This window comes from Pezoporus flaviventris, unplaced genomic scaffold (genome assembly GCF_033815535.1).
Source record: "Pezoporus flaviventris isolate CSIRO_AGI_PZ_B2104156 unplaced genomic scaffold, CSIRO_AGI_Pfla_v1 ptg000022l, whole genome shotgun sequence".
NCBI lineage: Eukaryota > Metazoa > Chordata > Aves > Psittaciformes > Psittacidae > Pezoporus > Pezoporus flaviventris.
The window spans coordinates 6955669-6979935 of record NW_026892570.1 but is presented as its reverse complement, the minus strand read 5'-3'; the positions used below and the strand labels follow the sequence as shown (position 1 = coordinate 6979935).

At 37.6% G+C, this 24267-nt stretch overlaps 1 protein-coding gene across 3 annotated transcripts in view; it reads left to right on the top strand.

The window, feature by feature from the left end:
- AUH (AU RNA binding methylglutaconyl-CoA hydratase) overlaps positions 1-24267 on the top strand; it is a 119440-nt gene that overhangs the window by 29833 nt on the left and 65340 nt on the right. The window contains exons 4-6 of one of the 3 annotated variants that reach the window (XM_061456360.1): positions 3205-3291; positions 19610-19702; positions 20630-20686. In XM_061456360.1, the coding sequence (XP_061312344.1) occupies positions 3205-3291; positions 19610-19702; positions 20630-20686 (237 nt within the window). The remainder of the gene's footprint in view (positions 1-3204; positions 3292-19609; positions 19703-20629; positions 20687-24267) is intronic. The other 2 variants (XM_061456361.1, XM_061456362.1) reach the window with 2 other exon arrangements.

Here is a 24267-nt window from a genome sequence, read left to right as displayed (position 1 = left end):
ATTTAAAAGGGAGTTTTCGAAGTGCTGGGAGCAGAGAGGTGAGAATTGCAGAGCATGACCCCTAGAATCACAGTTTTGACTAGCTTTTGCTATGTTTGTGCAGATGAAAATCGGTTACTGCGACAAAGCACTGAGACGCCAGAAATCCTAATACAGCGAAAACGATGATTCATGCTTCAGTACAAACCGGATGGATGTGGGGACATAATTGCAGTTTGCAGTCAAATCTGCAACAGTTAGTTTGCCTCCGCTCACTGGTAGCTCAGGTTCCCCCTTCTTTATATATTTGGGTAGAAGAGGTTAGAGAGCCTTGCGTTCAGTGTGGTGTGGAATCACTGACGTAAGGTACAGCCCCCAGAATGTTGGGAGTGGATGTGGGGAAGCAGGTAGGCCAAATGTATCTGCGCATTTCAGCTGTGGCCCATGGGAAAGTTGCAGAGGTTCTTTCTGTCAGAGTTTTGTCATTTGAAAATCTTAGCTACTTTGTTGCTCTCAGCAGTTGAGCAAATACAGTTTTCAGTTACTTTAAACTAGGAAATTTGGGGTGAGAGGAGGAATCTTTGGTTTCAGTAGCTGAGAGCAGAAGTCTCTGGTCGAAACTTATTTTTCCTTCATGGCTCTATTCAGAAACTTAACCTTTCCTACTTCTGACTTAAGAACAGATTTTGAAGAAAACTGTGAATAGTTCCCTGCTGTATGGATCTAGGAATTCTTCAATAATTCTTTGATCAGCGGTTGAATCTTACAACAGGAGCAAAAGTATTAAATATGTGGCAGGTCCATCTCTTGTGAACCAGAGGATGCCAACGTGTGTGTTCTGCATAAAAGTCTTAAGTTACTGTTATTATGCTTTGGAGGTCAAAAATAGGAAAGATTTCTTTCCTATTTTAGTAGGAAACTTTTTCCATTTCCTTGACAGTTATGAGGGAGAAATGCTTAAAAATGGAAATATAAGACTACAGAACTTGGTTAAGACACTAAGATTAGTTATTGTACTAGAAATATTTTTTCAGTATTTGCAGCTACCTTGTAATCATTCTTTCTTTGATGAAAATTTAATAAATTTCTTTAAATATCTTCAAGTAAATCTATATTCTAAATGAAAGAAGTCTGCAGCTTGTCTATTTTTTGTATTAGAATTTGGTTTCTATTTTAGGTTGAGTTTTGTTTTTTTTTTTTTAATGAGTCTGAATAAATCAAACCCTGTAAATTGCCTTAATCCTATCCTGACAGTACATTTTCTAAACAGTAATACTGGAGGTATTTTTTTAGAGTCAGTGTCTCTCTTTTGAAGTTTTCTTTATATATTTCAAAGGGTATGCCCAGTGAACAGGATTTCAGAGTGTGGAACTTTTGAGCCAGATTGCTCAGCCGTACAGTTTTCTTGTTCACAAAGCACACAATTTGTTGTTCTTCTCATATTGGCAGTGTTTTGGACAGAGTTGGAAAAGCTAGACCCAGACATTAACAGATATCAGAGAAGTGATATCTTTTTATTTGCATGCTTGCTGATAAAGCTTTTACAGCAGGTTTTGTCATGAAGTTTTATACAGCTCCTTTTAGCTACTGAATCCTGTACAAAAATGCATTTTTGGAACTTGCTTGCAGTTTTATATGATTTGGAGTTCTAGCTGGATTTATGGATGCAAATTTTGTTTGCTTTTTAGGTTCCTGGCACAATTTCTGTATGCATTCATTGTGAGTTACTAAGGTAGCAATTGCAGTTTTGCCACAATTGCAGTTGACCACAATAATTCTTGTTTTACACTGCGTGCTCAACTAGTCTGTCATATTGTCTTTAGTTGTGGCATATCCTAGAAGGTTGTTTGGAAGCTTTTGGCAAGGTGTCTGATACTGTAAATTAAACCTGACATTATTTAGTGGGAACCATGGAAATGCGGTCAGGACTGATGCTTCATTGTTTTTATATTAGCATGCACAGGAGGAGAACAAAAGTCTTAATGAAATTAGGAGCTTGGCTATAGTGAAAGAGAAGAGATGTAGAGTAGCTTTATTGTGCATGTTACCTTAATCCAGTAGCTGGATGTCTGTCAGAAGATGTCAGATTGAGATACTGATTTTCTCAGAGCTAGACTAGAGTTCTGAATTTCAATAATGCTGTCAACAAAAGTATATCTAAGTATGTGATGAAGAGGGTTAAGAGGGTCTAGCATGAGTTAAGTCCAGAAATATTAAAGGGAAGCGTATGACTGCTTAATTTAAAATTGAGTTATGAAATTAATGATACTTTTTCCTGAATGGGTAATATTTTGATTCTCAGGGTAGAGAAACATAAAGCTGTTTTTTTTTTTGCATGGGTTGTATACCATGTTTAGCCTTTTCAAACATATGCCAAGAGATTATAGGTTCATTTTTGCCAGATGGAAAAGATATGTGTTAAGTTGCTGCGGGAATGTTGTAGGATAAATGTGTATATGCAAATTTAGAATTTTTCATATATTCTTCATCTGTAAGGAAGATTGGCTGCCTATCTTACTTTGCATTTAGCTATTTTATTATTCCTATCTGATTCTCTTTTTCTTTACACATTCATGAGATGTTGTTCTTATGTATCAGTGAATTTTTAAAAACACACTTTTGTAACCATCTTTTCTTACAGTGTGCTTTTTAAACAGCATTATTTTCATACAGTCATAAAGAAATAGATTAAAATTTACTTTTTTTTTAAGAACAAAAAATATGTAACTTTTTAAAAAATTCATTTCAGTAAAGTGGGTTGAAAAATGGTAGTAGGTCCACTGTAGATTCTTTTCTTATTTAGATAAATGTAGTTTGTTAATGTAAAAATATGAACTCTAGCTATTTAGTTATCTACCAATAAAATAATAAGAGCACAATATATAAAACCCCAGGTTTATCAGACTTTGTGACACAGTTGAGAAAATAAAAACATAAATGCTATTATCCATGAACTATTCTAGTATAAGAGGAAACGTCACCGGAAAGAATATACTTAGTGAAAATCCGGTGGTGGGTAATTTGATATTTTTGGGTTTTGTTTTTCCTTGATAAATAGTCCATGTTTTCCTTGAAATCTGTGGGAAATAAATGTGACCAATTTGAACTGTCCTTTTCTCAAAGTAGACTGAATTTTTTTTGGCATACAGGAATATTTTACCTCTGAAAATGTGTTTATGGTACCGTTTACAACTTGCTAATGTGTATGTGAAATGTCACTTTCAGGTGCTGACCTTAAAGAAAGAGCAAAAATGCACTCAAGTGAAGTTAGCTCTTTTGTCTCAAAAACAAGAGCAACTATCAATGAAATGGGTATGTAACATATCCCTTGAACAATGTTATTTCAACTGTAACCTGAGAAGGGCTAGATCAGAGGGACATAAGCTTGCTTGCTTGATTCTTGACAGGCATTCACAACTATTTATATTGATAAATACAAATCATGGTACATTGCTTCTTTTAAAATGTTCCTAATTGAGTTTGGACTTCTTTTCAGAATGCTAGAAAAAGCTGTCTCGGCTGAAAGAGCGGTGATATGCCCTGTTCTCATAAAGGATGGATTTGTTCAGTGACATCCAGATACTTTAGAATTTCATTTTTACTACTGCATTCTTGTGGTTGGTATAATTAATACAGTCTTCAATACATTTTAGAAACGTGTCAAACATCAGCTGGTGATACAAAATTAGCTACTAAAGCCTTCTAACGTTTTGTTTAGTATGCACTTGTTCTGGTCTAGTAAAACCTGTTAATAGTTTTGGATTTGAATTGTGTTGTAGCAGCTTTTAAGGATAGTAATTTCTTTGTAAATTTTACATTATGAGTTCACCATCACATCATTATGTTTCTACATCTCTGCTAATTAGCTTTAATGTAATTGTTTTTCAACAGGCCATTGTGAATTTGTCGAAAGAGGTCAACTGAGCCAAGTTTGAGGCAATTAATTTTATACAATGAATGTATACATTCAATTTATTTTGTCACTTGACATTCTGCCTCAAAACTGAGTAAGAAGTAATTTCTTAGGGAATGTTTTTAGATGCATTTCCTTGATAACAGCGTCAGATCTTGGTTTGGCAGAATGTTGTGAATGGAAACAAAGAAACCAATATGATTTTGCAGGTAAATGACAGATAAGTGAACGAGTCTTCGATTAAGTACTTAATGGAGATAACTTGTGTCCTCAAATTAATGTGTTGTTTCTGAGGCCAAGCAGATCCTCAGTGCTTTTTCAATAAATATATAAAATCATGAAGTATCAGCAAGTGAATACATAATTGATTTCCTGCCGCTGATACTGTATTTCATGCTGGCCTTTATTGGAATGCTGAGCAAGAGGCAACAAGTTTTTCTAGTTAGTTACTTTGTAAGATTTTTTGGAGGCTTCCTTAGCTCTAAGTAATATTTTTTTAGTCTGTTTTGGACTGAAGTTATTGAAAATATTTTCTGAGCTGCTATTAATGGTTAAGAAGGGGCAATGTATTTTAGGATTTTTAAATGATTAGGAAATATATATTAAAAAAAATCAGCTAATTTTTATTTTTTTAACATGCAAAAATTTCTAAAGTCAAAACAAGTATTTGGATTCATCATTCTGTGCTGAATGACTGGAAAAGTTACACAGTGATTTGATGCTTTGTTTTGCTTCAGAATTGAAAAGACTTTAAGACAAATGTTTGATTATCTTCAACTTCATTAAGGTTACTGTGAGAATATTTAGCTACTGAATATGTGAGCAAATTTTTAGTGTTGTCTAAAAGGTTTGCAGTATGTCATCATGCTAACAGTGAATTACTTAGGCTTTAGGAAATCAGTGTGAATACTTTCATTCATTGATCTCTGATCTCTTTTTCAAGAAAGGAACATGAAACTGTGAGTGGAATTAATATTTGAGAATCTTGGTCACTGAAGTACCTAGGTAGGAGGGTTTGTGAGGGAATGTAAAACAGCAATTACACGTGCTGCAGGTTGGAAAAGAAAAAGAATTTGAACATAGCACTTGAACAATATTATAACAAAGCTTTTTCATAGGTGGAGTGTCTTTCTCCCCATCCGCTTCTCCTTTTTCTCCCCCTTCTCCATCCCTCCTTCCTTATTGCCTCTGTCCTGCCATTTTGCCATTTCTGCTTTAAAACCCTAAACAGAATGGTCACTAGATGATTCTTTAATGGTTACATGATATTTGACCATCTCCCAGTTCATTTTTGAAAGGCTTTTTTTACAGCATTAGAGAATAATATTGAGATATCACATGTAATGTTATTGGTCAATTTTCATATCATATATGCTTCATCATGCATACTATAGAAGTAGCTCTTATTTTTCAGTCACATGGTGTATTCCACCAGCATACATTTTTGAGGTATTGTTGGGTTTGAGCACATGCCAACAGTAAATGTATTTGTAGGATGGTTCTAACATTTTAATGAAGGGCCTTTGCAGAGCAATTTAAAATGTGGCTCTAGTAGAGAATATAAAAAAGTGGATTTTAGAAATAAGGTGAATGCACAAGTTGTCATGCTGTGTGACGCCCTTATGAATTGAAGTGAAAATTAATTTTATAGCGAGTCAGGTTCTCAATTCTTTTTTTCTTCTGAAAAAAATGATCTGGTATTACAGAATGTAATTTTTGTAGAACTAATGGAACATTGTATTTGTGTTTGATTACTGCAATGAATCTGTATATTGAAAATAGTAACTACCAGAATGTTGTGGGATTGTTAAAGAGGGGAAACAATTTTCAAATTACTAGTTGCCACTACAGAATGCTAGATGGCCAGTGAACAGTGTTTCCAATCTCCCACTTTATTCTTTTTCTATCCGAGTTTAATGCTGTAATCTCATTTAAGATCTGTTCTACTTTTTGCTTTTTGGAAATAGGTCATGTTTTGATAATTGCATTTGTATTCAGATGTGTGACCTAGTAAGGAGATACTTCTTTTTAACAGTATTTTCAGAAAGACCACTAAGTTATCTTTCTAGAGAAAATACTCAAAAGGTTAGTTGCATCTTGGACAACTTGATAAACTTAGCATCTTAGAACTGGCATGCTTTGGCTTTCTTTAATTCCTGTAAATTTCAGTACATTTAAAATCCTTTAAATTTAAAAACTGGTGGTTTTGTAAAAGGCTGTAGTATCATTTTGGAATACAGCTACAGGAGAGAATTTTCTGGAAATTAAAAGCATACTGCACTTATTTTTATGGGATTAATTTATAACTTCTTGCTAAATTTGGGTGAAGTATTAAGACTGCAGTAAATATCACTCGGTATAAAAATAAGTGCTTAAAAAAAGAGCTGAAAAAATTGGTATTGAGCCATTGGTTGCAGTACTTAGAGCTTTAAGTTGAGGGCGGGAAAAATCAAAACAGCCTCTATTTTTAGCAGTGGTTGCTTTTGCTGAAATTATACCAAAATTGGGGCGTTTTTTTGTTTGTTTGTTTGTTTGTTTTTGTTGTAGGGTTTGGTTTTTCTTTCAGTAGTAGGAATTATAAGACTACTTGTCCATTACTATATTCTACTTGAGGTTCTTCATCTCTGATGAAGAGTTGGCTTTACCCCCTGAAAAACTGGGAGAGAAAAGCAGTAATAGACATCTTGCAGCAATGCACAACAAAACAGTCTTGACTGAACAAAATCACATGTTACTGACTACCAGAAACCTTATTTTTGATAGTTGAGGGTGGGATGGAGGAGCCATCATTGTGGATTAGATCTTCAGCATGTAATTTATGGTATGACTCCCATTAAGTCCATGTTCTTAATGCTGGCTATGGGGGTCTAGGCTGTGATACTGCTATTGTATACGTCATCGGTTGGGATTTCAGTTGGAAGACAAACTGAGGCCAGGTATAAAGCGAAATGCAGTATAAACCACTTTCCTGTAGAAAAAACCTTGTTTGACAGAAAGAAAAAGTGAAGCTGCACAAAGAATTTGAGCTCGGCAAAAACTACAACAACTTGTAATTACTCGGAGCAGTTTTTGGCTCCAATCTCTAATATGTGAGAAACACCATTGGTTAGCAAAGCTGTTCCGAAGAATATAGCGCAAGTACCTGAATCCCACAAATGAGGAAAAAAAATTGAAGATTTCTTTGTTTAAGACATCTGATTGGATTTTGAGTCATAAGTTCTGATGCAACTTTAATAAGTAGTGATATTTAGTAATTTGTTTTTAGACATAATTTTCACAGATATGATTAGTTTTGACATAGTCCAGTTTGAGTGAGCATCTTGAATGAAAGCACCTTGTGGTCAGTTACTTGCATTTATTTCTAATTGTGTGCCCTTTATTTTTTTGAAAGCAGGTACAATTTTCTATTTACAGATTTTTTTTTTTTTCTTCCTTAGCAATTTTCTGTCATTGTGGTTTCTATCAGTCAACACCAAACTTTTGATTTACCTAAGAGAGTGCTCTTATTCATCATTTGGGAGAACAGTCTCCTCTCTAAAAATTTCCTTTTTGACTATACAAGATCACACATCCTTGGAAATTCTTAGGTTGTGCTACATGATGTGCTACATTTTGGTTTTGAATGCAGGCTTTCAAAACTTGATCTCAAGAGGTCCTGAGAGTGAGATAAGGATTATATAAGTCTCATTTGATTTCCAGTCTGCTAACTACCAGCTCACCTTCTGATCGTAAAGTCTGAAAACCAGGCAAGAATCGATCATCATTGAGGTCAGAGCAGTGCCTTATTTTACTATTTGAGTTCCTGTGAACCTTTGGTTAACACTAAAAATCCTGATTTAGTAATGAACACTCCAGACCTGATTACTACTCTAAGTAGTGACTGCTTATGTAACATTGGCCAAATCTTCCTGTGTGTGCTGGAGGTAAATCTGGGCAGCAGTGATGGAGTGCTCTAGTTTGGAAATCCAGCGGGAAGAGTTGTGGTATTCTCTCAGGGAAGAGCAGATACAGGCTTTAACTTCTAAAAGCCTTCACTGGGAAGCTGAATGGAATATCACAGGTAGTTATCATATCTGAGGAAGGAAATACAGATAGCAGTGCCATGCTTAGCAGCCATTGTTAGGCATCGTGGTTGCCCTACCTTGCTGACACTGTGAAAGGGAGATTTTGCACAGTGTTTCTCTTGATGCGTTATGTTGCCTGTTCAGTTAAGTGTAGAGCGTAGCTAACACAGTCCAAGACTCCTAGCATTCTGAGTGGTTACTGAGCTCTTGATTGTTTTCCAATTGTGGATTTACTGCTTCTCTTAACATTGAATTAATTTAAGATACCCTTTGACTAAGTATTGTCTGTTTCCTAAATAGACAGTACTGTCTTTGCAGAGCTGAAGTTATGGGCTTTGTCAAATTGCATTGGATTGTTTTTAATTAAAAAACACAATGCTAAGCTCTGTACCATTATAGAAGCAATGAATGCAACATAAAACTTCTCTACCAAGACGTTTATTAGCTATTTATATGACAGCATTGCTTCCACAATTGTTAATACACTTTTTTCCCCCATAATGGTAACTTTCTAAAAACTGTTATTAAAAATGATGAGAAATGGAGGACTGGAATATTAGGATGAGATGACAGTCCTTCCTTATAGAGCTGAAAATTAGGGAAGGAGGTGCCTTTGCATTGCCGATTCATAGCTTTGATCTCTGGCACTGCTGTACAGCCTTGAAAAAGATTGACATAGCTCCAGCTGTAGTTCAGTTTTCCTTCTGATAGTAATTCCAAATGCTGCTCTATAAGGAAGAGAGGCCGTGCTCTGGACATGGCTCTTTAATTTTCTTCACACAAGAAGAAACTGTACCGAAAGGAGGGTGCTGCTAACTGAAATGGTTTATTGATAAGAACATAGCCAGTTTGCACATTGTTAAAACCAGCCTCCAGTATGACTTCATATCCAAGGCTTCTGTTCCTTGTCTAGGGAGCTATATTGTGCATGTTTGATGCACTGTGAAACTCTACCCTTTCCTTGCCATGTGCAAGTTTGAAATTGTGTGTTTCAACCTCTGAATGAGGAGGAATAGTTTGTTAGCTTTTGCTTTCCTTGCTTCAAGTCTCTGCCTCAGTTCCTAGAACAAATTGGTATTCAAAGGGTAGAAACTCCTGGCATGGTACTGAAAATATTATGTTGCTCTTCTATTGAAGAAATCCTAGGCTCATTGCTTGCGCCCAACATTAGACTTTGACTTCAGAATAGGATGTTGAACTCTTGTACTGAACACAGCTTTTGCTTAGGTATGCACTGCTTTTAGAGATTATGGTTGTGCTGTTGTTTGAATTTTATTTTGCATGCTCTCTAAGAAAGAATCAACTTACATAGAAGTAGAATGTAAAACTGTGACTGAAATGATTTCTCCTTGGCAGACTAGGGATAATGAAGGCCTTCTCCAGAAGGAAACTGGAGCACTGGCTACCTTGGATTTGGAGAAGGCTGCGGTTCTCAGTGACTTCTCTGCCTCAGTTTTCTCTGGCAAGTGCTCTAGCCACACAGTTCAAACCTTGGGAGATAGATGCAGGGACAGTGAGAATGAAGACCTTAGGCCCACTGTGGGAGAGGATCTGGTTCGAGAGCATCTTGAGAACCTGAACGTGCACAAGCCCATGAGACCTTTTGAAACCCATCCGTGGGTCCTGAAGAAGGTGGCAAATTAAGTTGCTAAGCCACTGTACATCGTATTTGAAAAATCATGGCAGTCAGGTAAAGTTTCCAGTGACTGGAAAAAGGGAAATATAACCCCCATAGTCAAGAAGAGGAATATGGAAGACCCAGGGAACTACAGACCAGCCAGTCTCACTTCTGTGCCTGGCAGGATCATGGAGCAGATTCTCCTGTAAACCATGCTAAGGTACATCAAAAATAAGAAGATAGTTGGTGACAGCCAGCATGGCTTCACTAATGGGAAATCCTGCCTGACCAATTTGGTGGCCTTCTGTGATGGGGCTACAGAACTGATGGACGGGGGTAGAGCAGTTGATGTCATCTACCTGGACTTGTGCAAAGTGTTCGACACTGTCCCACACGACATCCTTGTCTCTAAATTGGAGAGACATCAATTTGATGGATGGACCACTCGGTGGATAAAGAACTGTTTGGATGGCCGCACACGAAGAGTTGCAGTCAACAGCTCAATATCCAGGTGGAAACAGGTAATGAGTGGTGTCCCTTAGGGATTAGCATTGGGACTGATGCTGTTAAACTTTGTCAGTGATGTGTTGATGATCAAGCCCACCCTCAGCAAGTTTGCCAGTGACACTAAACTGTATGGTTCAGTTGATAATGCTGGAGGGAAGGGGATGCCATCCGGAGGGACCTTGACAAGCTTGAAAGGTGGTCAATGCCAACCTCATGAAGTTCAACCAAGCCAAATGCAAGGTCCTACAGCTGGGTCGAGGCAATCCCAGGCACAACTACAGGCTGGGGGGAGAAGAGATTCTGAGCAGCCTTGCGGAGAAGGACTTAGGGGTGTTGGTAGATGAGAAAATTAACATGAGCCGGCTTCAGTGTACACTCGCAGCCCAGAAAGCCAACTGTATCCTGGCCTGTATCAAAAGGAGCATGACCAGCAGGTCGAAGGAGGTGATCTGTCCCTCTACTCTGCTCTCATGAGACCCCACTGTGTGCAGTTCTGGTCTCCGCAACATAAGAGTGACATGGAGCCTTTGGAACAAATCCAGAGAAGGGCCACGAGGATGATCAGGGGACTGGAGCACCTCTCTTATGAACACAGGCTGAGGAAGTTGGGGCTGTTTAGCCTGGAGAAGAGAAGTCTGTGTGGAGACCTCATAGCAGCCTTCCAGTATCTGAAGGGTGCCTACAAGGATGTTGGAGAGGGACTTCATCACCGACTGTAGCAATAGGACAAGGGGTAATGGGTTTAAATGGGGAAGTTCAGGTTAACTATAAGGAAGAAGTTCTTTCCTGTTAGGGTGGTGAGGCACTGGAATGGGTTGCCCAAAGAAGTGGCAAATGCTCCATCCCTGGCAGTGTTCAAGGCCAGGCTGGACAGAGCCTTGGGCGACATGGTCTAGTGTGAGGCGTCCCTGCCCATGGCAGGGGTTGGAATTAGATGATCTTAATGTCCTTTCCAACCCAAACCATTCTATGGTTCTGTCCTTTTGTTTTGTGAATTCAGTGCTTGAATACGTGCTGTGCTATTTGTGTGTGTAATAAGTTCTTAAATGTACTTAGTGAGCATAGGAAATGTAAGAAATAATTTCAGTTTTCTTCTATCATCTAAAGCTTTTCTGAATTTTCACAGAAAGTAGATTCTATCATTTAGGTTTTACTTCATTATTGTTTTACTGAGGGCAGAGTACAACTACAAAAAGAAACACTAGTAAATATGAAGAAACTGAAAAATCTGTTTATCTAACTGAAGTGTACCACTGAAGAGATATCCAAACTATTTTATATAGTAGAAGAAGAGAATCATGGCAGAGTTGGCTACAGAAGGCTTTAGCTAAAGGGTTTGATTAGAGTACCTCTCTTTCATTCCCATTAGGTTCTCAGGCTTTGTTCCTATTATCAAGAATATAAAACATACTGTCCTGTTACCTCTCCATAATAACTTACCAAATAGAAAATCTTAAAATTAAGAACATAATATTCCTGTGTTAGGTATTTATTTATTAATTCAAGAATATTTCTTCTAGGTCGTTCATAAGAGTGAGTGGACACTGGAGGAAACTGTGAAATTAGTGGGATTGAGGGAGATGCCTTAAGAAAACCCTTTAGCTACTGTCATAATAAAGGGAAGATAAACTTTACTAATATCTTTTGCTTAACTGTACAGTGTGCAGCAACTACTTTCATTTAAAGCAGAATTTCTTCACAAGTACTAGAAATAATTTTTTAATGTAGCTCTTTCTTGCAACCAGTTGTCTGTCTGAACTTTGAAGGTATTAAGGCACAGATAGTAATGTTCAAATAAATCTGTCAACAGTAACAGTCTATTAATCTCCTCATCCAATCAGTGGAATTGGAGGGTAGCTAAAAGCCTTTCACAGTTGTAACTAACAGATATATGGAAAAGAATTGTGTGCATCTAAATGCGCATGTAGACCATTCAGACTTAAAAATGTGGTCATGTTTTTGCAGATCGAAGTATTTTAGAAACGTAAGTAAATATTTAAGTTACTTTGAATAACCACTTTTCATTCTTGTTGCAGTAATGGCAGGTAAAGCTTTGTAGCATTTAATAACTTGTCTTGAATAAAAATGGTTTGACCTATCTTCTTTGCCTTCAAGTTCATATAGGAAGATTTGACAGTCTCAGCCATTTTTAATGTTGCTACGTAATGTTGGTTAGTTTTCATTCTGTTACAGAATGGATGAAAATGCTTGTTGAAGTATTTGGTTCTTCTATCTTTTTTTTTTTTTTTTCCTACAGAAAAGCCTTTTTTTATGAGGGTGCTTGCAATTGAAAATGCAAGCAAACTTGTTTTAGTCACTGACTTGGTAACAGGTTTTACGAGGCAAGGGAAAGCCTGAAACATGACTGACATCACAAATCTAGTATGACATCTTAATGCTGTGATTGTTCTTCAGGAAAAGATCACAAAAGATGAAACCAAGATATGGTATTGTGTTGCAGTTATTTTTCTGATTTCCTATGACATAACTGAACTTAGGTGAAAGTGTAATTTTGTGAATAAAATGTTCCTAATATAAAGAATATGTCAGTTACTATAATTGCCCAGGGGCTGCCTCTACTTGCCATGCAAAGTGCATAGTTTATGCCCTTTTATTTTTTGAAAACAATTAGCAGCATGAAATCTACTTGGAGGTCCCTAGCCACCAGTATCTATCTCAGGGGCTAGTACTGGTTCCAGTCCTGTTCAACATCATTAATAATCTAGATGATGGTGTCTCAGCAAATTTGCTGATGATATAAAAGCAAAAGTTGTGGCTGATGCGCCAGAGGGTTGTGCCATCATTTGGAGGACTCAGCTGGAGAAATAGGCTGACAGGAACCTCATTAAGTTCAACAAAGTAAAGTGCAAAGTCCTGCACCTGCGGATAAACAACCAGTGCATGCTGGGAGCTAACAATCTGGAAAGTGGTTTCGCAGAAAGGGTCTTGCAGGTCTTGGTGGACAGCAGGTTGAACATGAGCCAGCATTGTGCCCTTGCAGCAAAGGGTATTAATGGTGTCCTCGGCTGCAATGGGACAAGTGTCACCAGCAGGTTGAAGGAGGTGATCTTTCCTCTTCATTCAGCACTGGTGAGGCCGCACTTGGGAGTACCATGCCTAGTTCTGGGCTTCCCAGGTCAAGAGAGAGGTGGAACTACTGAAGGTAGAGCAGTGAAGGGCCGTGGAGGTGATAAATAGACTGGAGCGTCTGTACTATGGGGAAAAGTTGAGTGAACTAGGATTGTTAGAGAGCCTGGAGAAGAAAAGGCACAGGGGGTGATCTCATCAATACGGATAAATACCTAAAGGGGGGTGAGGGTGTTAAGATGAAAGTAGACCCAGATTCAATGGGCACAAATTGAAACATGGGAGGTTCAGGAAGCATTTACTGTGAGGGGCACTGACGCAGGTCACTGTTACGTGATTTAAAGGTTTCTCATGCAGTCATATGTAGGGAGGTATTTGCCACACTTTCTTAATCTGTTTTAGTTAGATAATGAATTGTGGAACCTTTTATAAATCCCTTAATTTTTATAGCGTACTTTCCTCCAGTAATATATGTAATACAGTATGCAAGGTATTTTTAAACTATTCATCCTTCTTGCTTTATGTTTTATGAAATCCATTATTCAAAAGGAAAAATGGGCTGCTACAAATGTCCCCTGAAGTTGGTAGTCATAGTAAGCTGTGCACTAAGCAACCTTACTTGTCAAATAATCAGAAATTCATGTGTGGAATAAATAGCTTGGACAATCTGTTTCTTCATTCTCTGGGAACTCTTTTGTATTGTTGGAGACCCAGTTTCTGAGAGGAGTACTCTCACTACTTTCTTTTCCTTTACTACTGGGAAATAAGAATTCTGAAGACTAATGGCTGTCTGTTGGTAATTAAAGCCAAATCAAGCTTATGAATCTAGTTCAGTAGGTGCTAGAGGTAGTGACTAGCTTCTGATTTACATCTGAATAATTGTTCTTTCCAAAGATAGATTGCCAGAGGTCACTGAAGTAAGAAGAAAGATGAAATATAAGGACTTTTGTCAATGTTATCCAGGTACAGGAGGGCAACAGAAGAATAGTAATGGCAGTTAAGATGACTGACATTTTAGTCTTTCGTATCGAGTACTTGAAAAGACATACTTTGAAGTGGGACCTCATTTGAATGTTCCTAAATACCAACTTCTGACTGCTGTGGTTAGCTGAATTGAAAGCACTTGTCTTTGTGTGTGCAAGAGTATGTCAAAAATAGAAGTTAATTATCTCTTAGGATGATATATAACTTGTGCATTATTAGGGATTGAAAGGGCTTCCAAGGACTTCTCTTTCCTGGTTCATGGGAATCATGATGTGCAAGTGTTGCTGCAGTAACAATGCAGACCTTTTGCTTTAAGAGAAATTGAATCCTAAGACTGTTGGTTTTCCAGATCTTTAATGATAGCTTCTATACCCAGCTATGGGAAGGAATACTGCAGGTGTTGTGCAGGAATACAGAAAGGCTGCTAGATAGTTACGAAGAAAGTATCAAGTGTAAATGAATTTCCTCTCAGATAGTGTCTTACATATCTGTAATTTTTTTAAGAACTTTTTTACTGAATTAGAGGATTAAATAGTCATGTACATCTCTTCATAAGGGAGATGTTCCATTCTCTTAATCGTCTTTGTAGCTCTGCGCTGGACTCTTTCAAGCAATTCCCTGTCCTTCTTGAACTGGGGGGCCCAGAACTGGACACAATATTCCAGATGCGGCCTCACCAAGGCAGAGTAGAGGGGGAGGAGAACCTCCCTTGACCTACTAACCACACTCTTTCTAATGCACCCTAGGATGCCGTTGGCCTTCTTGGCCACACGGGCACATGCTGGCTCATGGTCATCTTCCTATCCACCAGGACCCCCAGGTCCCTTTCCCCTTCACTACTGTCCAGCAGATCAGCCCCCAACCTGTGCTGGTACATGGGGTTGTTCTTCCCCAGATGCAAGACTCTACACTTGCCCTTGTTGAATTTCATCAAGTTCCTCTCCACCCAACTCTCCAGCCTGTCCAGGTCTCGCTGAATGGCAGCCCTCTGGTGTGTCAGCCACTCCTCCCAGTGTAGTATCATCAGCGAACTTGCTGAGGGTACATTCAGTTCCCTCATCCAGGTTGTTGATGAAAATACTAAACAGCACTGGTCCCAGCACCGACCCCTGAGGGACTCCACTAGTCACAGACCTCCAGCTAGATTCTGCCCCATTGACCACAACTCTTTGCCTTCTTCCTTCCAACCAGTTCTTGATCCACGTCACTACTTGATCATCAAGCCCACACTTCCTTAGCTTATCTATGAGGATGCTGTGGGAGACAGTATCAAATGCCATACTGAAATCAAGAAAAACCACATCTACAGCTCTACTATCATCCATCCACCTAGTTACTTGCTCATACAAGGCTATAAGGTTGGTCAAACTTGACTTCCCCTTGGTAAAACCATGTTGGCTGCTCTTAATGACCCCCTCATTCTTGATATGTCTTGAGATGGTGTCAAGAATAAGTTGTTCCATCACCTTTCCAGGGATGGAGGTAAGGCTGACCGGTCTATAATTACCCGGGTCTTCCTTCTTGCCCTGCTTATAGACCGGCGTGACATTTGTCATCCTCCAATCCTCAGGCACCTCACCTGTTTCCCATGACTTAACCAAAGATGATGGAGAGTGGCTCGGCAGTGACCTCCGCCAGCTCCCTCAGATGAAGATGCACAGTTACTATGGATTAGGAAACAGGCCCATTTCTTTATACTGCTCATATCATATTTTCTAACTCTTCTGACTTTCTTTGAGCTTTTATGGGTTTATTGGACTTAATTAACTGTGTCATGTTACTATGTTCAGTTTCTCTTATTGAAGTTTTTTACATACCATTCATTTCTTAGTTCTTCAGTTTCCCTCTTGGTCACTTCATGTGTATCATGTCTTGAATGGCCATTAAGTGTCTTTTTATGCAGGTGATATCACCTTCTGTCATAATAGCTTATTCCTCAAATAATACACAAAAATTATTTTGATCTGCTTGTCATGTTGTCTACTTTTCACCTAGTCAAACCTGTGTTTCTACTTCTGTGATCTCAAATATAGCACTGCATTTTTGTCTTATATCTGGCTCTGTCACTGACTTAGTACTAGTTTATACTGAAATGCGCCCTTCTTTTTCATTACTCTACATAGAACCTTCCTTTTCTGTAATATCATTAAGCACTGATGTTATATTAGAACATGAGTATTGGCTTTTCTTTGGACACTTGTTGCGCAGAATGGAAGTGTATCTACAGAATATGCAGCATGTTTTACAATACGGTAGGTCTGTGAAGTAATCCTTTATGAATTCATTGCATGAACTGGCTTGTTACTTAGTGCACTTCATATTTTAATGTCCACACTTTGATGTACCACAGTAAAGTGCAGTTCTGTAAACTACAGTTTAACACTGCTGATTACTTAGTCTGTCTTTTTAACTACTACTAACAGCAACAATCTGTGTATATGGTCTGTTTTTCTCTGTGTGTGAGTTACACTCTAGTTTGTTTTGTTCCTTTTATATATATTCACAATTCCTTTTGTAGACTTTGCTATGCAGCTCATGATCGCACATCGATAAACCCGTTTCAGATCTGGCGCTAATGGTTAGTAATACAATTGCCTGAGATTTATATCTGTTTTCAGTGTAACAAAATGTGGAATGTTAGAGAATAAAACCACTGAGCTTCCTGGCAGAGCTTTAAATAGGTTGGTTTTTTTCCCAGTCATTCATGACAAATGAGCCTTGCCATGTAGAATCATTGTGGAGGTCAACCTGTCTGTTTACATACTTTATTGTTCTAAAAATTTGAGTGCATACAACTAAGTTAAGTCTACAGGGCATGATTTGTCAAGGATTGTCTCTGTTTTTGTTATGAGCTGAACAGTTTTGACAGTTGTGTATTAAAATTATGCAGATAAACATGAACAAGTGCCTCTTGTGCTACAAAATTTGAATATTCCAAGAAGCTTTACCCTTGGTAACAAGTTCTAGTAACTTAGAGACTGTTTACAATCAGGAGCAATTGCTAATTTATTTCTATATTGCTTTTTCTGGTGCTTCACAAGAACATGTTAAAAGAACTAATTTCCATAATTATTTTGATAGGTATGCATAGAGCTATTGCAAAGAAATCTGTATTTTGCCTTTCATTCATTGTCAACTTCAGATGATCCTTTAAAATTAATATCCTTAGGAAGCAATTATTCTAACATATGGTATCAAACTGCTTTTTCTCCCTTTTAATTATGAATTTTAGTATTTCTTGATAGGAATGCTGATTGTAATTCTTGAAAGCAAACTGATTTGTAATCCTGTGTATGTAAGAGCCTACTGAAATTGTACCATAGCTGAATTTGGAAGTTACTTACCGTAGGAAAAGTAGTCTGCCTTGGACTACTGCAAAAGTTGTGTAAATTGTGCTCCATATACCTATTCTCTGAGAAATGGAACATAAATGCAGACAGTAACTGCTGAAAACTACAATTAATAGTGACCATGCCTTCATGTTCAGGCAAATTATTTTTCGTTTACTGGTGGCAAAGGCAGATTCCTTTAAATACAAGCTGCATCAGCCTTGAACTTGGACTGCAAAACCGTTTGGCAGATTGGTTATGGTGACGGGGTTATGAGTTTCAGTCAGCAACTTGGCCCTGCTGGAATGAATGTTGTCTTCCCATATAACTAAGAAAAAGTAAATTGAGAAACAGGAGATTTTATTCCTGTTCCTCTGTCTCCTATGCTTTCTGTGGATGTGTGTGTATATATATATATGCATGAGATAAGAGTGATGATATATTGAAAATGTGAGATCTGAGCATGACATGAATGGTATGGAATAAGGGGTTGATACAGTGGGGAAATATATAATTGCTAACTTGGGCTCTTCTAAGTGACTGCAGGTGCTTAATTGTTGCAGATAGTAATCAGTAGTCTCTTTTGGCATTGGAATTGTTTCAGATAATCAATCAAGATCTAAACCAGCACCCAAGGGATTTTGATTTAAAGCATTTGTTATAATCGTGAAAAACATTGACAAATTTTTTCCTCTTTTCTTAAAGACAGTTGGATTTTCATTAGTTGTTAATCATAAAAGGATTTTGATTTGTACCTGAAAGTAGCCTTTCATTTTATTTGATATTTTTTTTGTTACCCAGTGAGGTACTATCTGTTTGTATACAGATTTATTGATGCTGATGTACATTAACATCTTGTTGGTCATGGTTTAGTTGTTGTTTTTTTTTGTGATTACGTTACCTGAAGTGCATCTGTCAGGAAAAAGGTAAACTAGGTAGCATAACTTCTAAATTTAGAACTAGTTCACTAAAGAAAAAAGTTATTATTTGTAATTAATGCATTAAATTAATCATTTTTGGTCACATTACCCTTCTAGATTATAAAAGGAGAGGACATTCTCTCACACCAGATTCTCATTTGTATTTTGGCAGCAGGTTTTTTTTCTTTTTCAGTTCCAAGTGCAACTGAATGAACTGGTCATTAAATTAAGAAGCTGAAACCTTAAAACAAAGAAAATATTTTTTTTTTAACGCCTGAAAAATAACCCAACTATTGCTGTCAAGAGTTGGCTTAACATTTCAACAAGCTATAGCCCATGTGTTCAGCTAATGAATTGCTTTTGACTATCTTTGAAGTAGCAGCAATGTACTACTGAAATATTGTTTGAGTGTAGTTTAAAACTACAGATAGCTTGAGGTAAATGTTATGTTAAATCTAATTAAAGCTGTAAAAAAGTTTACTTCTCAAGTGAAAAATACCTTTTTCCTCAAACTTCTTTGAGTTTGTGGTGAAGAGGGAAGAAGAGAACTTAAACTTGTTGGAGATGAAGAGCAGTACTTTAATCTGAATGTTTAAATGACTTGCCCAAGTCAGAACAGATGATAAATTAAATACAAACCTGCCATGGTCACACAGGCTTCTGGATCTCTGCTGCTTGTCACATGTACTGGCAGCATGTGCATCTTAGACTGAAAACTTTTCCAAGTTCCATTAAGCTGTTAGCTGCTGCCTTATTGGAGAAAAGGGGCAATAGTGGTGACAACACCACATCTGGGAATATTAAGACACAGAGAGCTTCCAGCTATGCTAGCATCACAGCTGATTATGCTAAGACATCTGTATTTCAACTGGGACTGTTTGTGTATGTGGCTTTTTAAACTGTTCCTTTTTTATTTTTTGCCTAGCTCTGCTATGTATGTTTTTAGAGTTTACTCTTCAGATTTTTGTCAGAAGTCAGCAGAAGCTGGAGGAAAGGGCTTGCAAACCTATTTAGGCACAAAGTGGTGTAGAAGTAGGGTAATTTTATTTTTGCCGAAGTGTTGCTGAGCAATCACATTTTTGTCCCTCTGAGTTACGTGAGTTTCTTACTATAGCATGGCTGTACATTGAATAAAATGTAATTAAATGGTATTTCAGATATGTTCTTTATGAGGCCAGTGTTAAATTAATAGGTACTTTCTTTTTCAGCTAATCTGCCTGTACCTACTATTGCTGCAATAGATGGAGCTGCATTAGGTGGTGGCCTAGAACTTGCATTAGCCTGTGATATAAGAGTGGCAGGTAGGTCTGAATCCTGTTTATAGAACATGGATTGTTAGTGTTGCAGATGGCTTGACTAATCCTTGTTTTGGCAACAATTTTATAAAACTTACTTTGTATTTGATGTTGTTTCTAACCACTTATTTTAAAGGGAATTAGCAGAAACCTATCTAAGTACTTGCTAATGTTTAATTTCAAACAATTTATCACTGATAGCTGGATTGTTTTTGTTACGTGTTTTATTTTATTATGACATTTGTTTTATTGACATTGCTGGAAGGGTTATATAGTGGTTTGATACTTTAGTAATTTAAGTATTCTCTTCTGTATTTGAGGTATTCTAGATGGAGATTTGATTTTTATCTAAACAGGGTGCAGGGAAAAAGCAAAAGTTGTTAGAGTATTATTACACAAGCCATTAAGCTGTTATAAAAGTGGCAACAGCGCTTGAAAAGAGGAACCTTGACATATCCAGCTGTCAGAACTGTAAAGCCATTTGTTGAAAAGTAAATGGAAACTTGTTCCCGAACAGTTGCCAGTAATGTAGGATATATGAAGCTGTTTGACCCTTAGAGAATATTCTGTCAGCTAAAGAATTCATAATAATAATCAGATACAGAACTCTGCCCCTTTTTGAGATCTCAGATAATAACAATCTTTTTATTTTAGTATTTTACGTTTTGCGAGTAAGTCTCTTACTCACTGAAATTGGTTACTTGCTATGTGAAAATTAACAAGGTACAGAACTTGCTTTGATGGAAGTAGTCGGGTCTTTTACCAAAGATTAAATCTATTTAAAGATTTTCATAAACAAATGCTTTTTAAGTGATTTATTGTTCTTTATGAAGGAAATGTAATAAATCAACAATCTTGTAGGTCATTATTACATATTTTGCTAAGTTTTTTCTTATCAATCATAATAAGAACTCATTTATGTTCTGTTTTTAGCCTCTTCTGCTAAAATGGGTCTAGTTGAAACGAAGCTGGCAATCATTCCAGGTGCAGGTATGAATCTTTTGCTTTTGTTACCATGGCTAACTAGATAACACTCTTGGCTTTTAATTTTGGATTGATGTTTATGGATTTCTGCTTATTTTTGTATTCCTGTTAATGATCATGGCATGCTTTAAAGTTTACTCCTCCTATTACTTACCAAAAATCAATAAAAACCTGTATTTCTCAGTTTTAGGGAACGGCTTTGTATATTATGCTTTTAACCAAAGTCTTCATGAACTAAGTCAGTATTGAGTGATTCTGTAAATGGTATTTGATATCTTAATCAGAAGGCTGAATAAGTTTTTGAAGGGTCAGACTAGGAAAAAAGATACGAGTTAACTATGAGTGTACAAAATGGTAATTTAAATAATCATCCACTTTTATGTAACGTCTGGTGCTTTAGGATTCAAATTCTGTTTTCATGCTGCTAGTAAATTGGTTGTAAAGAGTTTAAAAACTGGAAGTACATTTGTAAACAGATCTTTTGTCTTACTAACATCTTTCGAGATTTTTGGGGTCAAAAACTTCTATTTGGAAGGCCAGTTTACTGGCGTTTCCTGGTTTTACGGTGAATGAAAGTTATATAGTGATTAATGTTCACGAAGGTCTTTGTGTTATGAAAACTTTTGTTGTTATTTTATGGATAAATCATTGTCAACTTAAGGTATCTGCATTTCTGGGAAAAGGGAAGTAATGTGAAAACAAGTGCCTCTCTGTGACCCCAATCTAACTTTGGTCTTCATTTCTGGAACTTCTTGGGGAACTTTGTAACATTTCTTCTCTCTTCTTTCTGATGGGTGGAACCTATTTGGAAAGCACTGTATCCAATTTTAGTGGATACTGTTGCAGCTGATATGGAGAGGGCAGTAGCATTACCCCTCGACAATAAGTTCTAGTGAAGAAAAAGACACAAAATGATGTTATTTGTTAGCAATTTTTTCCCCTTTGACCTTCCACTCCACCAGCTTCTGCAGAATTTTGCAGGACAGTATGGGAGACACACTCTCGAGTCATAGAATCGTAGAATCATAGAATAATTAGGGTTGGAAAGGACCTTAAGATCAAGTTCCAACCCCCCTGCCATGGGCAGGGACACCTCACACTAAACCATGTCACCCAAGGTTCTGTCCAACCTGGCCTTGAACACTGCCAGGGATGGAGCATTCGTAACTTCCCTGGGCAACCCATTGCAGTATCTCACCACCCTCAAAGTAAAGAACTTCTTCCTTATATCCAATCTAAACTTCCCCTGTTTAAGTTTTAATCCAAGAAATTCGGGTCAAGTTCTCCATATGTTCTCAGAATTCAGCTTATTTAGGTTGTTTCATGTTTCCTTGTCTTTAGTTAATTATAGATGTTTCAAACTTCTAATGCTTTCACCTTATAATGCTGGGTCACTGACTCATGAGTTTCATTCAGAATATTTTATTGCTATTCAAAGGTTGAGGTTTGAATTTTCTTTTTTTTTTTTTTTGTCATCCTAAAATAATAATTTGGGCATATCTCTTCAGTTCCTTGAAAATATGACAGATTTCACCATGTTACAATGCTTTTTAAGCTTAATACATTTTGGGGTATGCTCATTGCCTGTTATTTCTCCTATTGCTATCAGCCTTTCTGAGGACTATTTCTGCTGAGTGTATTTGACTTTATCACAATTTTTTCCTGATCAGCCTGTATTTGCACTAATCCTGTTGAGACAATGACAGTGTTTCAGCCCTTTTTTGGCTCCTGTCATCCAACTAGTAACTGATTGTGCTTTGTGTTAGGGGAAAGTGAAGAATGGGTGAATTAATTCTGCATATTGATTTAGATATATCCACTTCAGCCATAAGCTTCATGCAGTAATGGAATATTTCCTTATAGCGCTTACTTTAAGCTGTTCTGAGCCAAAGCAGGACTGGGCAGCAGAGCTGAAAAGAGAGCTGTATCCATTAAGAGGCCTCAGTAGGTTTCTGCTGCCAGCTGGTACATCTGAAACATGCTGAAAAAGTGTGTTGCTCCTTCAGAGTAGGTTCCTATAGCATGGCAAACTACTGCCGTTTATATTATGTTCCATCAGCTGCCACATGTATGTGAAAGGTGTAAAGATTTTAACTTCAGTGATAATTAACAGGGGTATTTGGTACTGTATGAAAAACTTCTTTATTTTATATTTGCTGTTTCTAAACCTGCAGAAAGTTACACTCAAAAAGCTATGTTAGAAGAACATTACTGGAATTTAATAGTATTAAATGGATGATATTAATGGATTCAGGGCAGATCAGGTATGATATTTTGGACCTTGTTGTATTTTGTGTTTTATTTCATCCTTTGAAATAGGATCATCTGAAGACCCAGTTGACTGCTGTCTAGTGACTGATCAGATTTAACCTAAATTTTGCAGGTGTGAGAAATTCTGCGTTTGAATATGCACAAAGGTACAGCAACCTTCTAAAGCCTAGGGTTGAACAGCAGTTGGTTGGATCCCAGTTAATATACCAAAATTAATTGTTCCTTTTTAGTCTGCTGGGGGTCTCAACCAGGTAGGCATTTGTAGAGTGTACCTTATCTGTGATGTCAGGTTGAGTCTCCTCAGAAAGATCCATTGCAGACAGCAGAGCAAGACCAACTGGAATAACAGCAGTGCCTGCTTTTACACAACAGCTTTACGCACAGACCAGCTGCTCAGGTTTTGAGGGAGAAGGATGATTCTTCTGCCTTTGGAAATTTCTGTCCAGTTCTCTCCACTATGAAAAAAACCCTTAGCTGCCAGACTGTGAGCTAGGGAAAGCAGAAAAATCTCTTTTTCCACTTCAGTACATCCTATTGTTTAGTAAGAAAATAAAGATTTGGAGAAATAGAGGAAGTGTGTAAGAGAGAAAATGGCTTGATAACTCAGTGCTAAATGAAGTTATCTGAGAATGAGTATTGATGATTTTTGTTTCTTAAACCAAGTCTGCCAAGAAGTATTCAGTGCATAAAGGGTTTTGTGCATCACAACAATCATTTGTCATAGAATTATTTATGTCAGAAAAGCCGTTTAATATCATTAGGTCAACCTGTTAACCTAACACTTCCAAATCCACCAGTAAACCATGTCCCTAAGCACCACATATGTGTGTATTCTAAATACCTCCAGGGATGGCGATTCAGCCACTTCCCAGGACAGCCTGTTTGAGTGCTTGACAACCCTTTCATTGAAGAAATTTTTCCTACTATGCCGTCTAAACCTCCCCCGGCACAACTTGAGGCCGCTTCCTTGTCCTGTGTCTTGTTACATGGGAGAAGAGACCAACACCCACCTCACTACAACCTCCTTTCGGGTAGTTGTAGAGAGGGATGAGGTCTCCCCTCAGCCTTCTTTGCTCCAAATTAAACAACCCCAGTTCGTTCAACCGTTCCTCATAAAACTTATGCTCTAAGCCTTTCACCAGCTTCATAGCCCTTCTGTGGACCCGGTCCAGCACCTCAATGTCTCTCTTGTAGTGAGGGGCACAGAACTGAACACAGGATTCAAGGTGCAGCCTCAGCAGTGCTGAGTACAGGGGGATGATCACTGCCCTGGCTCTGCTGGCCACACTACTGCTGATATATAGGCCAGGATGCCA